The sequence below is a fragment of the Alosa alosa genome, chromosome 2 (assembly GCF_017589495.1).
Source record: "Alosa alosa isolate M-15738 ecotype Scorff River chromosome 2, AALO_Geno_1.1, whole genome shotgun sequence".
In the NCBI taxonomy this organism is placed as follows: domain Eukaryota; kingdom Metazoa; phylum Chordata; class Actinopteri; order Clupeiformes; family Clupeidae; genus Alosa; species Alosa alosa.
In genome coordinates this window covers 2,915,455-2,936,688 of record NC_063190.1, presented here as the reverse complement: position 1 = coordinate 2,936,688, position 21,234 = coordinate 2,915,455, and the positions used below count along the sequence as shown (strand labels likewise).

At 46.4% G+C, this 21,234-nt stretch overlaps 1 protein-coding gene and 1 long non-coding RNA gene across 7 annotated transcripts in view; one reads left to right on the top strand and one right to left on the bottom strand.

Annotated features, from left to right (window-relative positions):
• Window positions 1-22: 22 nt before the first annotated feature.
• Window positions 23-21,234, top strand: part of ap2b1 (adaptor related protein complex 2 subunit beta 1) — a 26,185-nt gene continuing 4,973 nt past the window's right edge. The window contains exons 1-22 of one of the 5 annotated variants that reach the window (XM_048270031.1): window positions 35-160; window positions 1,302-1,356; window positions 1,448-1,553; window positions 2,086-2,221; window positions 2,623-2,868; window positions 3,173-3,363; window positions 3,824-4,045; window positions 4,406-4,526; window positions 4,990-5,085; window positions 5,342-5,457; window positions 5,627-5,792; window positions 5,986-6,084; window positions 6,424-6,683; window positions 7,322-7,514; window positions 12,196-12,237; window positions 13,032-13,178; window positions 14,490-14,635; window positions 14,893-15,022; window positions 17,875-17,959; window positions 18,094-18,180; window positions 19,118-19,123; window positions 20,522-20,676. In XM_048270031.1, the coding sequence (XP_048125988.1) occupies window positions 1,320-1,356; window positions 1,448-1,553; window positions 2,086-2,221; window positions 2,623-2,868; window positions 3,173-3,363; window positions 3,824-4,045; window positions 4,406-4,526; window positions 4,990-5,085; window positions 5,342-5,457; window positions 5,627-5,792; window positions 5,986-6,084; window positions 6,424-6,683; window positions 7,322-7,514; window positions 12,196-12,237; window positions 13,032-13,178; window positions 14,490-14,635; window positions 14,893-15,022; window positions 17,875-17,959; window positions 18,094-18,180; window positions 19,118-19,123; window positions 20,522-20,676 (2,787 nt within the window). In that variant the 5' untranslated portion in view covers window positions 35-160; window positions 1,302-1,319. Of the gene's footprint in view, window positions 161-1,301; window positions 1,357-1,445; window positions 1,554-2,085; window positions 2,222-2,622; window positions 2,869-3,172; window positions 3,364-3,823; window positions 4,046-4,405; window positions 4,527-4,989; window positions 5,086-5,341; window positions 5,458-5,626; window positions 5,793-5,985; window positions 6,085-6,423; window positions 6,684-7,321; window positions 7,515-12,195; window positions 12,238-13,031; window positions 13,179-14,489; window positions 14,636-14,892; window positions 15,023-17,874; window positions 17,960-18,093; window positions 18,181-19,117; window positions 19,124-20,521; window positions 20,677-21,234 lie in introns of those variants that run through there. The other 4 variants (XM_048270048.1, XM_048270040.1, XM_048270065.1 and 1 more) reach the window with 4 other exon arrangements.
• LOC125311769 lies at window positions 6,711-9,039 on the bottom strand. 2 transcript variants are annotated; one of them, XR_007196523.1, is made up of 4 exons: window positions 8,806-9,039; window positions 8,510-8,613; window positions 7,561-8,304; window positions 6,711-7,215 (listed from the first exon to the last, which is right to left on the bottom strand). It is a non-coding gene; the product is annotated as an uncharacterized LOC125311769 (long non-coding RNA). The 2 variants fall into 2 exon arrangements; XR_007196522.1 differs by lacking the exon at window positions 8,510-8,613.

Sequence of the window (21,234 nt, the reverse complement as noted above, 5' to 3'; positions counted from 1 at the left end):
TCTTGACCATTTTCCTCTTCTGTTTTTTCTACAGCATTCCATCTTCCACGGCTAACCTTGCAGCTACAGTCAAAGGAGGCAAAAGCATCCTCTGTCAAACTGCTGTGACGAACATAGGTTACACTTCTCGAGGTTTTCGACTACCGTCTCAACAAAGCATGTAAGAATGTTGACTTCGATATATTGCGTTTAATCGACTATCTTAAAAGATCTTGGTCAAGGTAGTTGACTAGCCAGCTGGCTAACTTTCGCCAGTCAAAATGCTAGCTTGGGATAGCTAGCTCATATTTAGCTTTCATAGCTAACACAGGCAGTCGGCTACAATACACCATCAGCTGTTGAAGGGTCACACCCTAAACCTGCTTTCGATGGTCATGTTGAATGACGTCTTTTCACATTAACATATTGTATTTACTTAACTACAATTTCATCAATGAAAACAGTCCCATTACCATTATCTAGATGGTATAAGTAACGTTAGCCCTGCCAGATATCAGGATACTCGGGATAGGCTAAGCAGGCGAAGGCTAACTAATTGTATTAGCTAGATGATGTTAGCTTTTCTGAGGTCAATTCATGTTCATGGCGACATAGACAGACCAGGATGGATTCAGTTGACAGTAGAGCCTGCCATCAGGTTCATGTCCCCCTAATTTGCTCATTAGGCAACGTTATAATATTTGATTTCAAATTGCAAGGCTTGTCTAGTAGGAGGTATGGTGGTGAAAAACATCTGGATAACATGCAGCAGTTAAGCAGGTAGCTTTCATCACGACCGATGATGTACTTCTTTACATCCGACAACGTCATCTAGTTGAGCTGTAGGTGTTCTGCAGTTAAAGATGAAATAGGTCGTTTTTTGTTTTGAAATACACGGAAATGCATCATTAGGCCACATGATGTAGCACGGAAGGCAAGAAAATATATTCCCCTAATACGAATGAGCACTTCAGACACCTTGTTTCCCCGTTGAACCCTCTACATGTGTTTGTTTACATGTCTGTGCCAATGATTATGCCAATTCGTGTTGTATTGCGATAATAATTTAATTATATTGGGTCTAGGAACATTTAATTTTTTCCTCAATGAAAACCACTGACTGTGATTTTATGATTGGACTATAATCAAAAGCCAGTGAAAATATTTGCCATCTTTCGATTTTAAAGTGTATCTCTATGTATCTATGACCATGTCTCTATGGCAGGTATAATGAATAATGTTACAATCAAGTGACTCAATCTGTCTATGTAGACAAAAGACATTGCAAGTTTAAATTAACAGGTCATATGGTTTTTATATAGATTTGAAGAACTGCCAAGATGACTGACTCAAAGTATTTTACAACTAACAAAAAAGGTGAGTACAAATACAACAGAACTGTATAATATTTTTTTTGTCACATTGCCAAACTACGGTATGCAAATAACATAGTGTTTTTGTGTTTCAGGTGAAATCTTTGAACTGAAGGCTGAACTGAACAATGAGAAGAAGGAGAAGAGGAAGGAGGCTGTGAAGAAAGTAATTGCAGCCATGACCGTAGGAAAAGACGTGAGGTATGAAGATTTACAGCAGGCATATGCTCATTTACCTATTCAGAAGGTATCTTTGTGTAATATTATCTATGTTTAATATAAATCGAGTGTAATTCATCAACATTGTCACACAAAAAAACAAGACTTTTTTGCCATTATCTTACAAAAGAAATAAATCTGTGTCTTATTCCAGTAACCGCTTTAATTTTATCTAAAAGAATATACAGCCCCTTTTAACATAGTTTCTGTTTCATGGTCCTGCAAAAACATTTAGACTGTACCAGAGGCGCATGCAAATGAAACATTTCTATGTTTCCAAGACAATAAAACGTTTCAAGGTTTTATTAATGCTTTTGAGTTAGTGGAATCACTTAATGAATCACTGCTGTTCCTTGAGGCGTTAAATGGACATTAAGATTGCACATTGTATTATCATAATTGTTTTGTTTTGGGTCTCTGCCTTTGCCTATCATCATCAGATGAGTAAGCGTCCTTAACTCTAAATTAAGTTTTGCTCACCTTGACTAGCCTTTTGCCTCGTTTTGCTTGCCAGCTCTCTTTTCCCAGATGTGGTGAACTGTATGCAGACTGATAACCTGGAGCTAAAGAAGCTTGTTTATCTGTACCTGATGAACTATGCCAAGAGTCAGCCAGATATGGCCATCATGGCTGTCAACAGCTTTGTTAAGGCAAGACATCTTTATATTTTTACCTAAGATCATGTTAAGGTGTTATAGTTTCTTATGATTATTTCAAAAAGTCTGAGAGTTAATGGCAGTAACAACACTTTGGCTGCTGTTGTTAGATTTTGACATCTAACCAGGTTCTCAGTGAAGGACCTTCATTGTTCACTCTGAACAAATTAATGTCCTTGAGCCAAGTAATCCTGCCTTGTGTTAAGCCTTAACTGAAGTGTATCAGGGCAGAAATGAAACTAAACATGTTAGAATGTGGTCACAGTTAATGTATGATGATGGTGATGCATCTGTAACTGTCAATAGCCAGTGGTGTTCTAAAAAATCTAAAAGCTACTGAACTGGGCCTCCCTGCATGTTCTTAAATGGTATTTCTGAATGGTGTTGGACAACAGGACTGCGAGGATCCCAACCCTCTGATCCGGGCTCTGGCCGTGCGCACCATGGGCTGCATCCGCGTGGACAAGATCACCGAGTACCTGTGCGAGCCCCTGCGGAAGTGTCTGAAGGACGAGGACCCTTACGTGAGGAAGACTGCGGCCGTGTGCGTGGCCAAACTTCATGACATCAATGCCCAGATGGTGGAGGACCAGGGTTTCCTGGACTCCCTGAGGGACCTCATCGCTGATTCCAACCCCATGGTAAACACGCTTTGGCTGCTCCTTTGATCACTTGAGTGTGTTGACTGGTGCTCATATTATGATGGTTCGCAGTGCAGTGTAATCTGCTAGAGCAGTTAATATGTGGTGCAGTTTTTTTTATATATATAGATCACTTCAAAAGGGCTTTTTTTACAAGAGGCCATCTTCTTTTCTTCATCTTCACCCCCCCTCCTCTCTCTCATGCTCTCTATCCCTCTCTCTATCCTCTGTTTCTCTCTCTCTCTCACACACACACACACACACATACACATACACACACACACACACTGACCCCTCCACTCAGGTGGTGGCCAATGCCGTGGCAGCCCTTTCGGAGATCAGTGAGTCCCATCCCAACAGCAACCTGCTGGACCTAAACCCGCAGAACATCAACAAGCTGCTCACCGCCCTCAACGAGTGCACCGAGTGGGGCCAGATCTTCATCCTGGACTGCCTGTCCAACTACAACCCCAAAGACGAGCGCGAGGCCCAGAGGTGAGTAGGGGTGGGCGATGACACGCTCCATGGCTCGCCACAAGGGGGCAGACCGACCTTATGCTTGAGAAAAAAGGGAAAGTAAAGGCACACGTCCTTCATCTGTGAAGCTATGCAATTAGGTGAACGAGTTGACACTATGTTGCAATTAGCCTTTTTAGGCTTACTTCAAATTAAATTTTGCATGCATTTTTTAGCATGATTTTAGGTAGATATCTTGCTGATTTTAGACTGTTGCTGCTTCAAATCTAATATTTTTCCACAAATTGAATGCTATTGATGTTTTATATTTTTTTCATCTTACACATTTTTATTAATTGTGATTTGAAGGAATTAAGGCTAAAGAACTGCAGCCTTGTCAGAACAGACGTAGAACATTCCAGAACATAGTTAAATGTTGAAGACTCTCCCTTGGAGACTCTGGCACCCTCTCTGACTGCTCCCTGCTCTTCTTCCTCAGCATCTGTGAGCGCGTCACGCCGCGGCTGTCCCATGCCAACTCGGCCGTGGTGTTGTCTGCAGTGAAGGTGCTCATGAAGTTCCTGGAGCTCCTGCCCAAGGAGTCGGACTACTACAACACACTGCTGAAGAAGCTGTCCCCACCTCTGGTCACCCTCCTCTCCGGGGAGCCCGAGGTGCAGTACGTGGCACTCCGGAACATCAACCTCATTGTGCAGAAAAGGTCAGTTCAGCAGCCGCGTGATGCGGAATCACAGGATCATGTGGATGTTTGGTGGGTGAGAAGAGTGTCCTTGAGCTGTGTGCTCTTTTGACTGGTTTTAGTCATTCCCAGCAGGATAAGTATATATACTCTTTATAAGTATATATACTCTTTACAATACATAATATGGCTTAGTACTTCTCATTTTAGTAGTCACAGTGGGGTACAACTTTTAGTTAAACCACTCAAGTAGTTTGGCCCTAATTGTGCCCTTTGCTTTTTCTGTTAAATCATGTAATACAAGATTTTATAGACTGAGTATTAATGTCAAACGGCTCCACCATATTAAACGGCTCCATCCCACTCCCTCTTAATATCCAGGCCTGAGATCTTGAAGCAGGAAATCAAGGTGTTCTTTGTCAAGTACAATGATCCCATCTATGTGAAGCTGGAGAAGTTGGACATCATGATTCGACTGGCCTCCCAGGCCAACATTGCCCAGGTACTGACTGCACTAGAATTGCACCAGAAATCCATCCACAATGCAGCCTGTCTGGCAGCTAGCACACATTGCTATCCCTAGAGGCACTGTGCTTTTGTATTCTGTGCTCCCATCTCTTGCACAATTCTTTCAGTTTACTTTGTCCACTCTGTTTATGTCAGGTGTTAGGGCTCACCTAATTCACAGATGGCAGAGCCCAAGTGGCAGACATGCTCAGACAGGCCCTTTGGCTCTCGGAGCGCAGGCTGTCCTCCATAGTAATTTGGACACAACTCCGGGTCAGGCATTTAGCTATTACTGCCTAGTCTCTTATTTATTCAGATCCTCTTGAGACAGCATGCGAGAAAGGCCCCTTTAGCAAACACACAGTCTGTTTGTTGTTGTAAATCCATTGTGTGCTGCCTGTCCCACCTTCCTACCCACACACACACACACACACACACACACACACACACACACACAGGTCCTGGCTGAGCTGAAGGAGTACGCTACCGAGGTGGACGTGGACTTTGTCCGCAAGGCTGTGAGGGCCATTGGGCGCTGTGCCATCAAAGTGGAGGTGAGACACATGGTGGTCAGTTGTCCATTTCTCCAATCGCTTTACTTCCCACAGCTATGTCCTTCATTATCCTCAAACATTCCTTGGTAGTGTGTGTAGAACTGCAGGATTACAACTGCGCACCAGTAGACAGCACTATCATGCGAAAGGCTGATAAAAGCATTAACAATTACTCACGTTTCTACTTGCTAGATGTTTTAATATGTTCTACTCCCTGTGTAGTCTCGTGTCCTAATTGTTGTGTGTTGGTCAATAGCAATCTGCTGAGCGCTGTGTGAGCACTCTGCTGGACCTCATCCAGACCAAGGTCAACTATGTGGTCCAGGAGGCCATTGTTGTCATCAGGGACATTTTCCGCAAGTACCCCAACAAGTCAGTGACCATTGCCCATATCAAGATAATTGATTTCACTGTAGTCATACTTTTTTGTAAAATATCGAGTATGACTCCTGCAGTCATTTTTTTTAAGCAAAGTAAGTTTGTCTTTTTTTAAGCTACATTACAGCATGTGACGATGTCCTGTTTTGTGTTTGTCTTGCAGGTATGAGAGCATCATCGCCACCCTCTGTGAGAACCTCGACTCCCTGGACGAGCCAGATGCTCGTGCTGCCATGATCTGGATCGTGGGCGAGTACGCCGAGAGGATCGACAACGCCGACGAGCTCCTGGAGAGCTTCCTGGAGGGTTTCCATGACGAGAGTACACAGGTCAGCCACATCAACAGGAACTTTCCCCCTGCCTGAGTGCTAAAAGGAACTATATGTTCCCCCGGCGGCTGCCATGCCGACCTTAGTTCCTCCTAAAGCACCTTGTCACGAGGCCTTGTGGAAATAGAATTGAGGTGAGTGAGCGGTCAGGCTGAAATGGCTCATGCGTGGGTGTTTCGCTTCCACTCTTCAGGTGCAGCTGACTCTGCTGACAGCCATTGTGAAGCTCTTCCTGAAGAAGCCCTCAGAGACGCAGGAGCTGGTGCAGCAGGTCCTCAGCCTGGCCACACAGGTACGCTACGCACCCTCAACAGGACACGCCCATACAACAATATATCTACTCGCTCTGTCAGTGCATTTGTAGAGTGGAGTGGAATAGATGATCTTACAAGTTATCATTTCTATTAATTTATATTTAGTCAAATCAAGTAAAATCCGCCCCTTCTATCAGTAATTGTGTAGATTCCATCATAAGTTCATACGAGTCTGTACTGGTCATATTAATGAAAAACATGCTACATGAATAAGCTTAATTTGACTTAACCTGTAATTCTGCAGATGTGTATGTCAACCTGCTGCGTAGTGACTGTAGATTTCCTGCTGTTGTGACACGTTTTGGACTTCCCCGCAGGACTCCGACAACCCTGACCTGCGTGACCGTGGTTACATCTACTGGCGTCTCCTGTCAACGGACCCCGTGACGGCCAAGGAGGTGGTGCTCTCCGAGAAGCCGCTGATCTCCGAGGAGACCGACCTGATCGAGCCCACGCTGCTGGACGAGCTCATCTGTCACATCGGCTCGCTGGCGTCCGTCTACCACAAGCCGCCCAACGCCTTCGTGGAGGGCAGCCACGGGATCCACCGCAAACACCTGCCCATCCAGCACGGCAGGCAAGGCTCCGCTCCCGCAACCTGACCACAGTTTGACCTTATTTATTTTTCATTAGCTTCTCGTCTGTCTTTTCTGAAGTGAATATTGTCTGTGTGATTGAAAACAACAACAACAACAACACATTACATTTATATAGCGCTTTTCTCGATACTCAAAGCGCGTCACATGGATGGGGGGACCACACTAGTAACCACCACCAAAAGCTACACAATAGTTTCTTGTGGAAAGTAGAAGAAACATTCAGATTTCACATCTGCATAGCCTCAGTGGTGTTTAAAAGGTAAACATAGTTTGCAAGTAATTGAAGCGCACATCAGCATCTTGCAAATCAGTAAGCACAATGCAAACGATGCAGGCGATTTTTATGGTGGTTGCGGAGCTTCCTTACCAGATGGTCCCTCCCTGCAGCATCAACATTATAACTGTGATTAAAAAGTCAAAGAATACTTAACAGCAGGAGATAGTGGACATCTTGCCGTTGTGGCGTCTGAACTGTCTCAGGTATTGTGAGGCATACAAGTAACTGAAGAGCTGAATGTGGGCAACATGCAAATCAGTCAGAAAGTGCACACACCATTTTTTCTTGTTGTGCCTCTGGTTCCCTTTAACCATATGCCCCCCCCCACCCGCCTTACAGCATCGACACCGGCGAGAGCCCAGTGAGCGCCAGCCCTGCCGCCCCCATTGACCAGCCTCAGGTCATCCCCTCACAAGGCGACCTCCTTGGTGACCTCCTGAACCTTGACCTGGGCCCCCCAGTCAACGTGCCCCAGGTGTCCTCCATGCAGATGGGGGCCGTGGACCTGCTCGGTGGAGGTCTGGACAGTCTGGTGAGTGACCCCCACCCCCACCCACTCACCCGACCCCGCCACTCACCCCTGGCAGGGTGGACACCTCATTTGCCCTGTGCCATGTAGATCAACTCTCCAACTCTTATTTTAATGAGGACACTGGAGGAGAGGAGAAGAGAGGTGAGGAGAGGGGAGAGGGGTGTGTGTGTGTGCTCTTTTGGGTTCTGTGTCCCTCCTGTCCTGAGGGTAAACTGTAAACCTTCCAATCGAACACATTACAGAGGATGCCCAAACATTTGGAAAAGACTGTGGTGGCCTTGTGCCACTCTTACCAGCACTACTGTACTGATAGCTGACAATGCTGCAGAGGGATATGGGGAAGTTGCAATTTCATGGGCATCCACTTAAAGGTATTCTTACAGACATGTTAGGAAATCTGTTAAAATCTCTAGTCTTAAAGGTACTCTTACTGACATTTTAGGAAAGCTGTTAGCATCTCTAGTCTTAAAGGTACTCTTACTGACATGTTAGGAAAGTTGTTAACATCTCTAGTCTTAAAGGTACTCTTACTGACATGTTAGGAAAGCTGTTAACATCTCTAGTCTTAAAGGTACTCTTACTGACATTTTAGGAAAGCTGTTAACATCTCTATAGTCTGGAAGATGTCAAGACCTAAGTGAAGGAGTCATGACTGTTCTGATGATGTCAGATTGTGTGCTGCTGATCTGTATGTCCTGTCATCTCATCACTGAGCATCATTAGGAGGAGTGGGATTCATCCTTTTAGTTAAATATCCTGTCCCAGCTTGAGATGTTTAGAGGAATTCAAACTGCAAGCAGAAATGGAACAAAAAATACCAGAAGGTTCCATTAGATATCAGTATTGATGATTATACTTTCAGAATGTGAATGCTATCAGTGCAATCACTGTAAAAGGAGCAAAAGCGTAATGTGCTGTCTATATTAATTAACGATATTTAATGATGGTGTAGCGATGGTTGTGTACAGTGATGAAGAGAAGGCTTCTGTGGAAACCTCTTTTGCTAACAGGACCCCCATTTGTCTTGTTGAAATGTCTTGTACTAAACCACATATTGTTGAAATCCCTGTCTTCATGGTCCGGTTTTTATGCGCCTGCCCTGTCAGTGCAAGAAGAGGAGAATTTGACCCCTAGAGCCTTTAACTGCCCTACAGTCCTCAAGGTGTACTTTTTGGGGGAACATAAAATTAGATTATTTTTCTCAAAACAAGGTTAGCTTTGGCTCAAACTTTCAAGTACACATATATTGCCCCCAAAACACACACACACACACACACACACACACACATACCTGAAGCAGTCTCCCGCTGGCTTTGCTGTGTTTAGTGCAGGTCATTAGCAGCTTGTTGAGGAATGGTACCATAAATGTAGCATGGCCATATTATCTCCAGCCTCACTGTAGTGATGTTGTTGCAGTGCTGTTCCTATACCCAGGCACAGTGGTGTTATCAGGGCCGCACAGATGGCCCTCATGTGCTGTGCAGTTTGCCATCAGCAGCTCTATCACGGTCTGTCTGTCGCAGCCTGGAGGCCCTCTCACTGTGAACCAGCTTGCCCTCACCAGGAGCATAGCGTGTAGACACACACACACACACACACACACACACACACACACACACACACACACACACACACACACACACACACACACCACACACACACACACACACACACACACACACACACACCACACACCACACACCACACCACACACACACAGCACACATGACACCACACAAGAACATTTGGAAGTGCACTTCAGAACACTGGTCAGACTTGTTCAGTGTTAGCCCCAGTGTTTCAAATGTGTAGGCTACTTCACTTGCCACTGGTCTTCACCCCCTGGTCTGACCCTCAGTGCTCCTGATTGGACCCCTTGACAACAGAGCTGCAGAGTGGGCATTGTGGGCCATTGTTGACATGGTGTTAGCACTAGGTGCTGTTGTTCGCCTCCAGACTGGAACTATGTTAAACACATGAGCTGGCTGGCGCTCTGCCAGGCTGCTGGCACAGCTGTTGCCTAGGTGATATGCATATTCACTCCAACGAAAACATTCAGAGATTTAATGTTTGTTGCTGGAGGTAACTGTATGAGTGGAGAAAGCTCTATTGATGGTGTGTGGATGGCAAGAAAGCACTGTGTGAAAGCCACTCTGCAGGAAATTGGCAAATATGAGAGGATTGAGAAGATATGAGGGGATTTGTTGTTAACAGTAGGTGTAAACTTCAGAAGTTTATGTTGAAGCACCGGTGGTTCGTCTTGACCTTGACTGTTACAGCCCTATCTAAGTAAAACCGTTTCTCTAATTGGTCTCTATTGGCATTCACAAAAAAATCAGTGTTTGGAATAAAATTTGCTGATCACCCCTCAAGGCAAAAAACGTACCCCAGCATTTTGCCAATCTGCTGAATTGCCAAGCTTCAACTGGACAGAAAAATCCTCCCTTGGGCTGAGTGTTGTATAGATTTCTGTTTTGACATTATGCGGAAAACTCAATAAGCACAAGGCAGTATGCAGTAGGCAGTGTGAGAAGAGGGAAGAAGGAAGGGAATTAAACTCATTGACAAACTTAACGCTTTATTTTTATGTTGTCAATATTCTAATTTCCGAATGTTTTTTTTTTCTCCCCAAATCGGTTTTGTAAGTGGCTTTGAAGTTAAGTGTCTACCAAATACCATAGCGTACTGTACACTGGCGTGGAATGACACACTCACGTGAATAGAGACTTGGGATGAGGGTGTGTGTGTGTGTAGTGCGCACTCTGTGAGTGATGCGGTGGGGAGGTTGGGAGCGCAGCACAGCGGTGGCTGAGTTGTTGTCAGCCAAGGTCAGGCCAGTGATGTATGAGGCAGGACAGTGTTGAGTCAGCGGTCTGTGCCGGCTTCTCACAGCCATCCTCCTCCAGACAGAAAACAGACCCTGACATGCCCGCAGTGGCTACTGTGCTCACACGTTAGGTCACCTGTCTGTCACTGTTCAATTGGAAGACCTGTGTGACCTTAAGGACACAAAGGAACAGTAATGTGTCGTCTTCCCATGGGCAACTGCCATTCAACAATATCGCTTAATTATAATTCTGGTGATATTTTATTGATGATTTATGTTGTAATTAGTGTTATTTAGTTTTTGTGTTTCTGTTTTTTTATGGCATATTTGTAAAGACATATACAGGAAGGTCTCCATAGCCCCTTATTGCCTCATAGTGAGGTTACAGGTTTAAGTAAGATCACAATTCCAGTTGACACAACTCTCTAGAAATAATTGGAATTGTTGGGGTCACAGACTCTGTTCACATTAGCATGCTGCTGGCCTGGTCCCCATGTGACCTCTGTTCCTGTCTGAGGAGCTTTTGTTAGACAGCAACCCAGCCCTTGGAGCCAGAAGGCTTGGTGCTCTGCCAAGCTTGTCGCAGAGGCAAGGACAGCATTTTCATCGTGTCCTAAAGGACTTGTATTGTCAAGTGCTTGTTTAGTTGCACACAAGAACATCAGTCTAGGTGTGCTGCTCACTGCAGAGATGAACAAGTGTGGTGGGGGAGACAAAGCCTAGGACATGGTAACAAGCCTGTGGAATCTCATCAATCTATCAATCAATCGATCAATCTCATCAATGGGCTCTTCTGACCAGATGCTCTGTTGAAGATGTCATTGACAGCAGGGTTGGTCCACTGGAACGACACATTCCAGTGGTGGACGTTGTGTAATAATAATTTGCCCACGCTAACTCAAAATCCATTCCCTGCCCTTCAAGCTCTCGGCTCTGCTGATTGAGGTTCAAAGGGAACCACTGAAATATTGAAAGTCGTTACATGTCCCTTTGTTTAGGCCCACGACACTAACTAACCATGAAGGGTGGACGGGGCATATTATTTTGGGCTGCCCAGATACCATTGTTCAGGTCAATCTCAATTGGTTTTCGTGCTCCAGGCTTCGAGAGTTCCAGGACAGCTAGACACAGAGCGGCTTAAAAAATGATGGTGAGATTTCTGACTCCATCAATGAGCCTTTTTTTTTTTTTTTTTTTTTTTTTAAACTGTTTTGTAGTGTTGTGATTGCTGTCACTGTGATGAATTTGCAGTTTGCAGAGTGAAGAAATTGGCCGCCTATGAGATGTGAATCACAAGTGTGATTTAATTATCAGCCCTAAATAATCAGCCGTGTACTCATTACTTACACTTAAATATTGATACAGAATATTTAAAAATGATGACTGCTGGGAAATTCAAATGTTCTTTTTATTTTATTTTTTATGAAGGTTTTATTTGTTCATTCATTTAACTGATGGATTGAAATGAAAGGTAATCTGCTGAATGGTTAGAGTGGAGGTTGGACTGTTCCTGACGGGGCCTAGGACACTAGGTGCCCTCCTCTTTTTGCCTCTTTTCTCTAATTCTCTTCTGCACCTCATGCCCTACCTGTTCACTCTGCTCTCCATCTCTCTCTTTTCTTCTCTCCCACTTTTTTCTCTCTTTTTTCCCCTCTCTGCCTCTCTATATCCCCATTCTCTCATATTCCCTTTCTCTATCTCTCTCTCTCTCTCTCTCTATCTCTCTCTTTCTTTCTCTCTCCCTTCCTCCTTACCCCCCCCCCACACCACACTTTCTCTCTCTCTCTGTGCCTACTGTATCTGCTCTGTGTATTTATGTGGTTGTGGACCTGGGTTTTCTCTTCTCTTTTATAGCTCGGGGGAGACCTGGGCGGTGGTGTTGGGGGAAGTCCTGCAGTAAGTGAGCCCTCGGTGTCTGTGTACTTACCTGCCTACCTGTCTGACAGCCTGCCTGCCTGTCTGTCTACCTGACCATCTGTCTGTCTGTCTATCTGACAGCCTGCCTGTCTGTCTGCCTGATTGTCTGTCTGCACATTGCATGCTCTTAAAGGCTTCACTCACAGGGTCACAGAGCCACCCAAGGATTGCTGCACGCTCACTGGCTGTGTGTGTGTGTCTGTGTGTCCCGTGTGTGTGTGTGTGTGTGTGTGTGTCGGTGTGTCCTGTGTGTGTGTGCGCACTCGCGTCCGTGTGTGTGTGTGTGTGTGTGTTTGTGTGTGTGTGCAAGCTCCAGTAATCTGCTTGGTACTCTACAGCCTTGCTGATGGGGGCGTTAGTGACTGCTGTTATTACCATTAGTGCTTCCGCCTCATTTGGAGATGCACCCATTGGAAGGGAAGTGGAGGAGAGAGGAGGCTGCTGCTGCTGCTGCTGCTGCTGCATGACGTCTATGTGCTTGATGTGTGTTTTCTCTTTTTCCAATCACAAATGCATGAGCCACTTGAATGACCACTCTCATTTTTCCCATTTTCTTCTGTGATTGCAATTGTGTTGTATCTCAATCATCTGGACAGCAGAAAGGGACCTGGGGACACTCCTGCTTGATGATGTTGACACAGTTGGATGAAAAAGCCACTGATCCAAAACCTGAGCAGGGTTCCACCGGCCTTATAAGGACTCCTAGCCTACACTGACACCCCTCTCTCTCTTGTGTGTGTGTGTGTGTGTGTGTGTGTGTGTGTGTGACACAGGTGGGCCAGAACTTCATCCCTTCGTCCGTGCCCAACACGTTCGCCCCGTCGCCCACCCCCGCTCCCATGAGCAGTGGGCTGAACGACCTGTTTGAGCTCTCGACGGGCATGGCCATCACCACGGGTGGATACGTGGCTCCCAAAGCCGTAAGTAACCAGCTGACCCAGCCAGCCAGCCTCTCACCTCACAGCCCAAACAGCACCTGCCAACCCCCCATCCCCCGACATGAACAGACACCACACATTAAAAATACCCATCCCCAGTGCCCTTACTCACACCATCACACAGCAGTGCGTGCGTGCATGTTCATGCCTACAGTATAACACAGTGCACATCATTCTCCCATATTCCCATGTAGAGATTCTCCCATATTCCCATAATGATAAAGCCTGTTTTGTATTTTTCATTTATGTGTTGTTATTATGTCCTATAATTGGGTGATCCCATTCTGAGCCGTGTGTTGTCCCGGTGGCTGAGTGTGGCGAGTGCTGCGCTGTGCTCACCAGCATGGTCAGCATGTGTTCTCTCTCTGCACAGGGAGGTGTATGGACAGCCTGGACCAGCTCCAAAATAGGGGAGCCAAGAGGCTGTCCAGTCACACACACGCACGCGCTCCGAGCCCTGCATTCACCCAGCAAATAACTCTTCTGCTCATTTGGCTTCTTCTAGCTCTTTATTATGATTATCTCTTTGTCCATTCTTCACTCGGGCACATTTAGATGAGTTCAATAATGGCCTGCTTTAGGAGTTGTATTCATGAGCAGAATGGCGCCTGGTTTGTTTTTCAGCCTGGCCAGTGGTATTCAGGCCGCTAATGGTCTCACATTGAGTGCCGTCTGCAGGCATGAAATGTGTAACGCCATTCAATTTGGCTCATAATAAAAATGGCTGTTTGGGTGTCTCCTCTGATTCATTGAGCCGCCCGCCACGCTGACGACACGGCCTCGTACTGAGCACGTGCGGCCGCTCCGTACCGCCACCGCTGCCGCGCACTGTGTCGGCGGATTAAGCCGTTGACAGAGCCATTAATAAGAACAGTTGCAGTGGACTCCTGTGGCCAGGCTGTGGCAAAGTGGGTCACAGGAGGCTCTGCCGAGAGACTGAACTTTTCGCTTCTGTCAGGAGCCTCCCAGCACCCAACACAAGGTTTATTTTCCGCTGCTGACTCTGGCATGTGCCAGCTGTGTAAAAATGTCCCTCAGCGTGATGAATCCCTTTTGCACTACACTAGGCTTTCTATGAGTAAGCAGCTCCTGTCTGGGTTTTTTTTTTAGTCAGCGGCGTGTTAAAAATGTATCCTTGGCCTCCCTCTGTGTGCAATGCTGTAAATATTTATGGCAGATAAATGAAGCATTCCTTTGGAAAGCTTGTGGCTGTGTGCAGGATTCCACAGGCGAGGTGTGTGTGTGTGTGTGTGTGTGTGTATCCTGTTGAAGGTACGCTGCTCTGTGTTGCAGGTTTGGCTCCCGGCAGTGAAAGCTAAGGGCCTTGAGATTTCCGGCACCTTCTCCCGCCGCCAGGGCCACATGTACATGGACATGACGTTCACCAACAAAGCCCTGCAGCACATGACCGACTTCGCCATCCAGTTCAACAAAAACAGGTGAGCCCAGATTCTTAAGCAACTAAGACCCAGGGCCTGAATAAGTAGCTGGTTTATGTTAATGTCATAACTTGTTCTCACTGTCCTTGTTTGGCCATTGACAGGACAGTGTGGCACAGTGAGGGCCAATTAAAAAATCATTCCTGAGTGATTGAAACATTTTTTGTGATTTTGTGTGTGTGTGTGTGTGTGTGTGTGTGTGTGTGTGTGTGTGTGTGTGTGTGTGTGTGTGTGTGTGTGTGTGTGTGTGTGTTTAGTTTTGGAGTCATCCCCACCACTCCACTGGCCGTGCACACTCCCCTGATGCCCAGTCAGAGTATCGACATCTCCCTGCCCCTAAACACTATCGGCCCCGTCATGAAGATGGACCCTCTCAACAACCTGCAGGTATGTCCTCTAATGTGCAATTAGTGACCGTCACAGCAGTGCACCCACACTAATTAGGCCCCACAAAATGCTCTAGTCCTTCAGCAGTCCCTTCTGGGCAGTGAGTATTAACAGCTCAGCTTTTATAGCTCAGTAAAGTGGTCCCTGCCATGAGCATCCTAGCTCTGTCCATTTCTGTAGTCCTTCCTACGCCCTCTGGGCAGTGAGTAACACCTTAGCTTGTATAGCTCAAGAAACCGGTACATTTAGTGAGCCATCCTTGTCCTGTCCAGTTCTATAGGCCTTTCAAAGCTTCCTCCTTTCAGTGCTAGTGCCTGTAAGGTTGTGTAGCTCAATAAACTGCTACCATTCACGAGCCATCCTGGTTCTGGCTGATGAGAGAGGGCACAGTGCCAGTCCTCATGCCCAGCCGATAGGAGCCAGGTGTGTTGGGAGACAGGCGCCCGTCAGCAACGGACTCCCGCTGGGGCTGCATCCAGTGGTGGCTTCGGTTTCCATGCCAAGTCACAGCCATCCCATAATGATCCATCATACTCTTACTTACCGCCTGCCTGCCTGTTCTCCTACCTCTCTTTCTCCCTCACTCTCTTTCTCTGTCTTTCCCTGACCTCTCTCTCCTTGTGTATGAAGGAGGGCAGGTGTAGTCTGTCTCTCTCTCTCTCTCTCTCTCTCATTCTCTCTCCCTGTTTGTGAGTCAGGGCAGTTGTAGTCACTCTCTCTTTCCCCCTCTCTCCCGTTCTCTCTCTCTCTCTCTCTCCCTATGTATGAGTGAAGGGCAGGTGTAGTCTTTCTTTCTTTCTCATTCTATCTCTCTTTCTCATTCTCTCTCCCCGTTTGTGAGTCAGGGCAGGTGTAGTCATTCTCTCTCCCTCCCTCTCTCTCCCATTCTCTCTCTCTCCATGTGTGGGTGAAGGGCAGAATTAGTCTCTTTTTTTCTCATTCTATCTGTCTCTTTCTCATTCTCTCTCTTTCTCTCTCTTTCCCTTTCTCCCTCTCCCCGTTTGTGAGTCAGGGCAGATGTAGTCGCTCTCTCTCTCTCTCATTCTCTCTCTCCATGTGTGAGTGAAGGGCAGGTGTAGTCGCTCTCTCTCTCTCTCTCTCATTCTCTCTCTCCATGTGTGAGTGAAGGGCAGGTGTAGTCACTCTCTCTCTCTCCATGTGTGAGTGAAGGGCAGGTGTAGGCTCTCTCTCTCTCTCTCTCATTCTCTCTCTCCATGTGTGAGTGAAGGGCAGGTGTAGTCCTAGCATCTGGCTTTCCCACAGTAACCATCTCCAGCTGAGTGTGTTTATTAGACTCCTGATGGCACATAGACAAGAAGCCTAGTCTCACAGCACACGGGCCGCCAGTGTAGAGCTCGTTCACCACTCACCAATCTGAGTGCCCGACTGCCACGCTGCAGCATGCTCATTGACGGACGCCCATTGTGCAAACAGGAACAACGCGCTAGTCAATAGCCGCTTGCCAAACACTTGACCAATTACAGGTATTTGTTTAAGGTACAGACACATCAATAGCTTGTAGTAAAGCGATGGAGAGCTTTTGTTTTGGTTTGTTTTGTCCTCTGCATTCCCACTCATGTTGGCCACTTCCATTTGAATAGTCCTCATGCTCCCCAGCAGAGCTGTCTGCTGCACTGGAGAGGAGCAGAGCAATACTAGAGGAGCATTAAAGGGTCCATCAGTTTAATTCTCTCTGCGGAGAGAAAGGACTAATTAGGATCAAACGAAAGGTTTTGGTTGAAGCTCTGACAATTAGAGATATTACAATTCAGAGCTTTCAGTAATTAACTGTGCTGGAAAGACTTTTTTTCATTTCTTACATTTGGACACAGTATGCTGCCAATTTGGCATTCACAGATTGAATGCATCAGAAGACGTGCCACACTGCTGTGACGTGACACAGGCTGATGTTGTGAATGGTCGTGTTTCTGCATTTTCTTTCAGTAAATTGATTCTGAGATTTCAGTGATTAATAAAAAAAAAACCAGACATAAAAACAGGCCTTAAACAAAGATGTTATTCTTAAAGAACAACAGAATTCATTGTCTCTGGTATTGTGAATGCATTCGTTTTTGTTAATGTTTTCAGGGCCTAAAAAATGCAAATAAATTTGAATAAATAAATTATTTCAAATAAATTTGAAATAAAATAAACAGCACGCTTGGAACACAGAGAAATACTCAACAAGGGGAAGAACACAATCTTCAGTCATGCCTTCTGATTTGCGTTGTCACTGTTGCTGTGGAGGCATGTTGCCATGGAGGCATGTTTGTGCGTGTGTTTCCACTGCTCCTTTAAAACCTGCTGCTCTCGACTGAGGCCACCCAAGCTCGGCTCCCTGAGGAGATGGATGGGGGGGGGGGGGGGGCGGCTTTCAGTATGCAGGACTCATCCCCAGTCAGGTGGCGTGGGTGACATGTCCACTCTGCTCAGGGCCTGGACTGTCCTTTCAGAAGTGGCCAGAGCGTCCCTGGCCGCCTCTCTGTGTGACAGGTCTGCCGGAGCTCAGCAGCTCTCTGTGTGTGTGTGTGGGGGGCTGCATTAGTAATGACAACCCTCTCCCCACCTCCACCATCACATAGTCACAGACACACCTCCTCCAACTTCTTCTTTCTCTCTTTCCCTTCTTGTCATGTGTTCAAGTGTGTGCCGTGATGGGGAGCTGTGCTGTGTGGGGTAAATAAAGCTGTTGTGGTTGAGGTGCTCCCATTCAGTGATGTGCAGAGGGGTTTGTGCTTTTGCCCTGGCTCTGGCCCTAGCTCTGGCCCTGGTGGGTTCCCTGGGCTGCTCCTGCTGTAGAGAGATGCTGAGCGCTACTGATCTGTGGGCCACTGTGTGTTTGTGTGTGACAGGTGGCCGTGAAGAACAACATCGACGTCTTTTACTTCAGCGGCCTCATCCCTCTCAGCGTCTTCTTCGTAGAGGACGGCAAGATGGGTATGACCACGCCTCCCAACTTTCATCGCACGCCATGAGACACTCTCTCTTCCTTTTCAGTCCTCTCACCTGTTGTCTATGCTCCCTTTCTCTCATACGCTGATTTAAATGGTTCTGTTTCCGGTTCTCTGCAGAGAGGCAAGTGTTCCTTGCCACATGGAAAGACATCCCCAACGAGAATGAGCTGCAGTACCAAATCAAAGAATGCCACTTAAACGCAGGTAAGCCTCAGTCACAAACGTGGTTCCGTCTTATTATATGTGGAAGGAAAGGATAATAGCCTGTCATGCCTATATGTTCTGCTGTAGTTTTGGGTAAAAAGGGCGCGACCTACCGTGCGCTCCAGCACAGCAGAGTTCATCCATCATGTAACAGATGTCCCTGCTGCCAGCGCAGTGGCCTGAGCTGCTGATGAGGTCTTCCTCTCGGCGCACTGCAGAGCACTCTAGCGTGCTGGTATATTTAGAAGATGAGCGCTCTAAACTGGGCTCTGTGCGCTCAAGAGGGTGGGAGCCATAGCACCTGCCACTCGTCGCCACTTAAAGAACGTGAGCATCAGAATCAAAGCCTCTCACCTCCTCGCTGGGGCGAATAGCCTCTTTCAGCCCTGAGTTTTGCCCAATTGTTTTGTCTCAAGGGCTGCTGCTGCAGACAATGTTAAAATGCCTGCACAAATAGATGTAACTAAACTCTGCAAGTCTGCATAGTAAAAGAAAGGCTGCCCACTGTTGACAAACCACACATTTGATGTTACGGTATTGGTAATGGGAAATGAGATGCTTTTCTTTGCCAATTGGGGATCAATTAAAAGAGACGGTGTGCAACAATTTAACAGTTTTTGAAAATATGGTTTTATAAGCAACAAGCACTAGTGACATCTTCAGAATACTTTTAATGGTCATGTGAAGGACCGATAAACACACGGGTCATTCCAACGAGCGGCCGAGGCTATGTCCTGCACCGCTCTGTGGCCCAGGGTGGACCTCCTCAAGCCTTTACGAGTGCCAATTCTGATGTTTGTGTGGTGTTTGCATGCCCTTTCAATGGTCAGATTGCTGCTTTTCCTCTGCTGCTGTTTTAACATTTCAGACATACAGTACAAATAAAGGCGTTTGAACCTCTGATTTTTTTCCCCCCCTTGACTTTCCGTGATGTCAGACACAGGCACGTAGACACACAACACACACACACACACACACACACAATTGATGTTCCCTATGACTTCAGTTATCAGATTTGCTATGATCTTTGTTCTTGGGGAGGGTGGGGGAGTTTGTGTACAGTTGATTTGACAGTGACTGGCTCCTGCAGACACTTTTTGCTATAGCTTTCTTCTCCGAGTGTCTCTCAGGAGATCCAAACAAACAAACCCTCCCAGTCATTTCATAGAGAAAATGAGTCATTGTCTCTCCCATGGAGCGGGGGCGGAAGAGCCCTGCACTGGCTGTGCTCCGTGCACTCTTCCAGCATGCAGACATGGGAGAGTGGGAGCTAATCCTTCTATCTCCAGTCTGGTCCAGTTTGAACAAGGAAACAATCGATATGTATGCAGGAAGAAGAGATAAGAGACCCAGAGGATTCAGACTGGCCCACTGGAAGTGCAGTCAGGTCCTTTTCGCTGAAAAATGTTTGCTGAAACTTTAAGTCTCTTAAATATATATATATTTTTTTCTCGCTTTCAAGAATTATTTCTAGTCATACTCCTTTCCACCCACACTCCTGACTGTCTGCCTGGCAGGAAGAGTGTTGTAAGCGCGATCTGGTGGTGCTCTTGTACGCCCCAGATTGTGCTATACTGTATGCGCAGTGCCTGGGGCTGGCCGCTTATTGAGCGAGTGGTCTGCATCGCGACGAGATAAGGAGTCCATCGTCACGAGTGCTCCAGAGCGAAGCACCCGCCAAAGCCTGTTCACTCGTCCAGTCATGGGGGTGATCGCCGTGGGTTTCCGCAATCTCTGCGCTCCACCCCTCCATTTCCTGTTGTCTTGTGTGGCTGTGCTGTTTGTCTGATTCTTTTGCTTGTTTGGTTCTCTCCATGTTTGTGTGTGTTTTTTTTGTCTTGCTTTTCACATGCATCCAGCCCCGTTGCTTCCTCTGTCCCCCATTTCTCTGTGAGGATTGTGTTCCGATGTCACAGCAACATGTTGCCGCAAAGGACTGTGGGACAGCCGCTCTCTCACCTCAGGAAAGGAGCTGTTTGGTCAGAGTGTAGAGTTGTAGATAGTTTTGTGGTGCATTGATAGGCAGGCAGTGACCACGTAGACATGCCAGCCCATAGTTACCACCGAGAAGCCACAAATATTTCCTCAGTGTCCCTTGAGAGTTACCGTAGCTCATCTGTTAAATCTGCAATTTTACACCATCATGGTGATTTATGTGTTTAGAGTTCTAGCATGATTACGTTTTTAAACTGCCCCTTAATGACATTGGTGGTGTGAAATCTATTGTCAAAGGCTTACATATTATCACTTTTATTTGAAATCTACACCACACAATTTAGCATTCCAGAAAATGTAGTCTGAAGATGTGATTTTCTGCCCTCCTGTCATGCCCTCCTCTCAGATACTGTTTCAGGGAAACTGCAGAACAATAACATCTACACCATTGCCAAGCGGAACGTGGAGGGCCAAGACATGCTCTACCAGTCCCTCAAGCTCACCAACGGGATCTGGATCCTGGCGGAGCTTCGCATCCAACCTGGCAACCCCAACTACACGGTGAGTCGCCACGGCAACTCCTCCTCTTATCCGCGTGCAGCAGACAGGACGGTGTCTTTTATATCGGCCAGATTCACTCAGAGAATGCAAATGTGTGGCAGTATGAAAATGTGCAAGCAATTATGTTAAAAAGCCAAAAGTGGAAGTACTACTGTCTGATGAAAACAAATGGCTATAGACTCTGGCGGCCCTTTCCAATCAATAACAAAAGGATTTTAGCAATTGCAATTGAATACAAACCAAAGCCTGGAAAGGATTAATTGGTAGAAGAGGATGAAAATTTGTTTGTGTTCTATTTTAGAATATGGCCTACAGAGGCCTAGCGAATGAAGCAGTTAACAAATGAATAAAGAGCCACATTTAAGAGCTCTCTTGTTTGGAATACAGTCTCTCTCTCTCTCCCTCCCTCTCTCTCTCTCTGTTGATGCACCATTGAATATCAGTCATTTGAGTTGGGGCTGAACTGAATGGAATTTAAGATTTACCCTAAACCTAACTCTCACCCAGCCTTTCAGATTCACTGTTTTGGAAATCCTGAAGACAGCTTCTTAACAAAAG